This window comes from Mycetomoellerius zeteki, unplaced genomic scaffold (assembly GCF_001594055.1).
Source record: "Mycetomoellerius zeteki isolate Tzet28-1 unplaced genomic scaffold, Tzet1.0 scaffold64, whole genome shotgun sequence".
In the NCBI taxonomy this organism is placed as follows: Eukaryota; Metazoa; Arthropoda; class Insecta; order Hymenoptera; family Formicidae; genus Mycetomoellerius; species Mycetomoellerius zeteki.
The window spans coordinates 715,299-721,209 of NW_017257654.1; the positions used below are offsets into that span (position 1 = coordinate 715,299).

General features: G+C 35.2%; 1 protein-coding gene across 1 annotated transcript; it reads right to left on the bottom strand.

Moving 5' to 3' along the window:
• Positions 1 to 1,498: 1,498 nt before the first annotated feature.
• On the bottom strand, positions 1,499 to 5,228 carry LOC108728813 (Deubiquitinating apoptotic inhibitor). Its single transcript, XM_018457601.1, has 3 exons — positions 3,563 to 5,228; positions 2,675 to 2,901; positions 1,499 to 2,544 (listed from the first exon to the last, which is right to left on the bottom strand). The coding sequence occupies exons 1-3, from the start codon at positions 5,044 to 5,046 to the stop codon at positions 1,607 to 1,609; spliced, it is 2,649 nt and encodes an 882-aa protein (XP_018313103.1). The 5' UTR covers positions 5,047 to 5,228; the 3' UTR covers positions 1,499 to 1,606.
• Positions 5,229 to 5,911: the final 683 nt, after the last annotated feature.

Sequence of the window (5,911 nt, forward strand, 5' to 3'; positions counted from 1 at the left end):
GATGATCGTATCTCATTTTTTTCTTAATATTTTCATAACAACACTGGTAACTCACACAAGCACTCCGCGAATGACTTTCTTTAATAAATATGTAAAATTCACGACATAGTATTATAAAATCCATTCAAGTTATCGGTTTTCAAGTTAACGATGTCATGATATTTTTATTTATTGACATCACAACATATTCTATATAGTATATGTATAGTTAACTAGTTTATTTTTATAGAATTTGTGTTACTTAATTATTGAGAGTAATTTATTTTTATACAGAATTCATATACAGATTATTATATGTTCATATACAAACTTTCACAAAATTCTACCGACATAAAGAGTGTCAGAATTACTATATCTATTGATAGTGTACATACTAAAAAATTTTTATCAATAGAATTTTGTAATATTTTGTAGTAGAGTGAGGCACTTGTTATTTGCTCACCCTTGATTTCTAATTTCTAACAAAATAATTCAAATAACGAGGAATATTCAAGAAAACAAAAGATCAACATTCTCAGAAATTTTTTTTTCATTATACAAATAGTACTTCAAATGCTTGCTGAACAACTTTTTTCAGATGTACTAAATAAATAAAGACGAATATTACATAAAGAAAAATATAATATTACATAAAAAAAAATATAATATTACATCATATAAATAATGTAAAAAATCAGTGTACTCACTTTGCATGTAATAAAATTATAATTGTGCTTTGAAGATGTTCAATATATTTGCTGAGAGGTAAAACGAGAAATGTTATATATAAAGAAATATAATTTAGTGTTCACACACACACTCATACATCAGGAGATACAATAGTGTCTCAGCGCTAAGCCAAACGCAACGATCCTACAGTGTTCCTTTACGCGAAATTGCGAGTTGGGGGGGATCGAGATTATTGGATTTCAATAACGGCTGAAATCAATCAAGGACACACACACGCGCGCGCGCGTTCACACAATTATTGTAAAATTTTATAAAAGTGTGATAATAAAAATAAAACTTGAGATATTCCAGTATATAATTCTCCTTAATAGCGCATAAATTTAAAAACAACCAAACTAGTTTGAAAAGATGCTGAACACATTATAATACATTATCAGTAACTCATAAATAAAAACACGTTTATTTTATAGCTTAATACGTATTTCATCTTTCGTATATATGTATGAACCTATTTGTTCATTCGTGTAATTATCACTCACATATATATTCGTTACATTTTATGTACATATCCGTTTTGCACAGATTCAAGTCCTGATTATTATTACACTCTGCACTATTTTGCAAAGCGGCCATAACTATTTTTCAAACAATGTAACTGTCGTCGAGTTAAAATAGTGATGTACATGTATATTGATATATATGTATATTCCATTTGGTAAATGTAAGATGTAAAATCTAATATCAATTCTTAATAAAATTTTCTACAGCGATACGATATGGTATAGAACCATAAAACGCATCTTTCTCAGATTATATATGATGTGGTTGTGATTTTTTAATGTATACATATATATATATATAAAATACTTAGAACAAATACAAAGTTGTTTGCAATTGGCAAAATTTATCGCAATTCGCGTGTAACAAATTCTCTCTTTCAATAAAGAAAGCGATTTGCCGGAACGTCGATTGCACCGCGACAACTACTGGGTGGGGGATTATCATCATCGGTATTATTATGCTGTCTCAAAGGTTTTGTCGGAAGTTGATTACGTTGTGATGCTATCGCTCGACGTCTGAGCTCCTCTATATAATCTGTAGTGTCATTCGCTACTAATTCTTGTAAACGTTTATTTAAAGTCGACAATTCGGGCTTGTCGTCTTCATAAATCCCATCATGAGCTCCCGACTTTTCGTAGAACAATATATAGGGTGTATCAGGAGGTTTCAAGCTCTTGAAGTCCTCAAACGTGGTTTGGGTTACAAAACTGTCGTTAAATTTATACCAATTCTGCTTGGAATCGCAAGCATACGTGAAATAGTGTCCATAATCCATACTATATCCAGAATGCACGACAGCAGCATACAAATGATACGTTTCGGCTATGGTATATGGTATCGCCGATACTGGCAACTGTATAGTATCATTATATACTACTTTATGCCGAAGTTTTGTCCTTAATCGAGAATCAAAATCATATCGGAAGTGTTTCAGCGTTAAAATCAAATGCGCGGGTGCTTGTAAGATCGTAATGATCCTCTGCGCGTCGCATAATTTCGTACACTTGTCGCATCGATACTTGTTCTCCCCCGTAAGTTTCTCCGGCGTGAGATAATAGTTAATAAGATCTTGAACGGAAACTTCTTGGTTCTCCTGTATCTCTTCGGGAAAACACAACTGCAAGTCGCGAAATTTGTCCGTATTGCGAGAACTAGTGTCACATTGTGCGCATTGATAAGTGATCTGACACTCTCCGCCCAGTACTCTGTGTACAAGAGACGTGTAAGTGCCTGTTTCTTCACCGCCTACAGATTGTATACCGCTGTCAGTCGAATCCGAATGAGAATCGCTAAGCCGTTGTCCTAGTTCTTCACCTGTTACAAAAACGTTCAAAATATTCAATTCAAATATGTCACCTAACTGTGATGTAAATACAGATAGTAAAATTGAGAGATTTCAGGAGCATGTTTATAATTTATTCAAACATACATAAACGAAAGTTACCTCGTGTAAAATCCGCTAATGATTGTGTTTTCCGTTGTAAAGCCAAGCCTTCTGTTAGATCTTCTTCAGTTGTCCAACGTTTAATACTACTTTTTGTTGATTCCATTGGCAATGTTACGTCGTCTTCCTGCTTCTCAATTTTACATTTAAGAGTTGCTGCGCTATCATTCCCTCCACAGTTTGAATTGGCAGATTTTTCTTGCTCGTGTAGAACATCCAGAAGATGACTACAAACAAAGTTTTACTAGTAGTTAGTTAAATTTATATATATAGAAAGAGAGAAAATTATATATATAAATTTTACTGTTTTATTTATAAATTTTACTAATATCTAATTTGTATTTATGTTCTCAGATTTTTATACTCTTATAATAATGTACATATTGTCTCTCCATTTCTTATAGACCTTGAATTGATACTTATAATATTTTTATAACAATTATTTTTAAGCGCAATGCCTTTGTCAAACAAGGAGCTTTTTATATTGACATCTAATTACACGTGCTACATCATTTTGGACGTAACATCAGCTGATAACGTCAGGATGCCATCTAATGACCAATATACATCTATCAGAAATCTGTACATATATATTTTTTTATTTTATCTAGTTTTATCCAGTTTTAAATCGTTTTATATTTTAAATATATATATACTTAACACTTTATATTCCTAACATTGAAAATGACCCAATCAGGCTCAAAACGCCATTTGTGTATTTTTGTTTTATTTCTTAATTATATTATATCTTTAATTTAAGTATTATTTTCTTATGGTTCGTAGCCCTTCTCTTTTATTATTAATTTGTATTTATGTATCGATGCAACAAATAGAATTTTTTAATTATAATTTCGAGCAAAAATGATACGATCAAACCAATATACTAACCAGAGAAATTCTGAACTGTCCTGTTGCTGTCCAGGCAAAAAATATGTCGGCCGTGATGCTCGTAATATCTCAGTCGGTGCCAAACATATTCTCTTAGAATATAATAATAATGCAAACAAATTTTGAAGTCTCTCCAGCAAGGGCGTTTTACTCGATTCATTTAAAGGACGATAATTCAATACTTCTTGGCAGAATTGTCTGGTCATTAATAAGGCTTGTAATACACTATTCATGTAGCAAGTATTTCCTAGGTTGGACAGCCCAACTTTTCCAGACAATGGCCTTTCTGGTTCCACGATTGGTTCAAACTCTTTTGTCTCGTCTATCCACACTGGCTCTCTGCAGAGTTCTTTGACAACATGCATTCGTGGTAATACGGGATAAGGATAGTTCTCTGTATTTCCACATGGCATGCAAGTAGAAAATCTCTTGCTGTAGACTTTCATGATGTCGACCAAATTCTGTATGCACTCTTTACTGGAATCTGAATCTTCCTTCATCAGGTCTTTTATCAACGTCGGTATTCTTTTAACTACGTTCTGAACAAAGGACAATGAGCTTTGCCTCTTTAAGATGTAAAATATAATGTTGGAAGCATTTTGACGGATTACTGGTACTAGCAACACGCTGCACATTAACACTAGTATATCTATCGACGATTCTGTAAGTTCAAGAAGGGTAGAATACTTTTGTTGTTTCTCCAAACCACGTATGAATTCCATAATCCAAACGCTCAGTCGATCTTCAAGCCATTTCGGTAGCCAATTGCACAGAACTTTTAAGGCTTGTATCAGTTGATGATCAGTATGGGACTGAGATAGGATCCAGTCTACCGCCTGTGGAATAACGGAAGCTTCCACAAGCTGTAATATGGTAGCGAGTCCCGGGCCTGGCTCTTGCTTTCTGTTTGTGTCAGATATGATATTGTACAAAGTTTGGAGACAAGTAAACATTAGAATGTCACGCTCGCCGTTCTTTATGTTTGAACACAGCCCCTTGAGAAAATGCTGGATTTTAGTGGTGTTGTCGTAGAACTCGGATATTTTTTTTGGTTCCAAGGGCATTTGAAAGGAAGACAGACTTGTGACTATCGCTTCGCAGAGTTTCGTGTGATTCGCCGATCGGGGCAAGTATGCCCTGTGCTCCGCCAACGTGTTGAGAAGCTCAGTCAGGTGCGACATATCGTCGATGTCCGTGTTCTGTAGCAGCAGGGCGACATCGTTCGAAATGGGATTGATATTGAAACGTTTCTCCGTGATGTGTCCCGACATCCAGACCATGATTTTCGGCACCTCCGACACGTTCGCTATCTTACCCCGAAGGATATCCCTCAGGATATCCTCGCAATCGGTTAGCTGAACGAGTTCACGATCTTGCAGATTCTGCAGAATCAGCCAGCCGTTATTAACGGCTGCATTGTCTCCCGACACTATCAATTTCAAATAATGACCGATGTCGTTCTTCAGTACGTGCTCGGTATCCATCTCGTGGTCGATCGCACTTGAATTTTCGTCGCGACTTATCCTAGCTTAGAATATTATTAAAGACGGGACAATTAACCTTCAATTGACGATGATTCTTAGGAAAATCAAAATTATATATCCCATGGTGATGAAAAAGCTTAAAGAAGGAAAAAAGAACAAGTACTACGGCATGAATCATGTGCTACTCGAGATAATAATCTGGTGGGATGGGAAAATGCATTGTAATTTACGACCTCCAATGCTCCGAACATCAACTAGGGAATAAAGTGTGATTTGTATTCAATAGGTCTGTTCGCGTTGCTTGCACTTTTGGCACCTTCGGCATCTTCGCTTTCTCTCTTTTCAAGGCCAAATATATATCTATCTCATTTTAAGTGCAAAAATATTTGGGGATTTCATACAACGCGAACAAGATCTCAATGCATGCTTTTTAGTGCAACTGGTGCAATTGAGTGCAAATCGGTTTACATATTTTCAGTGTTAATATTGTTAATGGGTGCATTCAGTACTACAACCGCTCACTGAGCGCTCAGTGAGCTCTTGCATCTGATTGGCATATTCCGTTAGAACTAAAAATATAGACCAAACAGATTCAAGAGCTCACTGAGCGCTCAGTGAGCGGTCGTAGTACTGAATGCACCCAATAAATGATTTAGACCGGTATTCATAGTCGATTCTTATTTCAAGACCGTCTTAAGTAATGTCTTAAGACATTAATGCGGCCCTCTGATTGGTTCGTGACATCTTAAGACTGTACTTAAGACGGTCTTGAATATAAGATCTGACTATGAATACCGGCCTTAATCCTTTCTAAGGTTCTGAGGTTATCATGACAATAAAGAATATAGATATAATTGAAAGGATT

Bases quoted from the DNA above. Each gene is read 5' to 3' on its own strand.
- LOC108728813 (XM_018457601.1), bottom strand. From the start codon at position 5,046: ATGGATACCGAGCACGTACTGAAGAACGACATCGGTCATTATTTGAAA. The intron at 2,902-3,562 runs GTTAGTATATTG...CTTTGTTTGTAG, and splicing joins GACAGTTCAGAATTTCTCTG to TCATCTTCTGGATGTTCTAC. The intron at 2,545-2,674 runs GTAACTTTCGTT...TTTTTGTAACAG, and splicing joins ATTAGCGGATTTTACACGAG to GTGAAGAACTAGGACAACGG.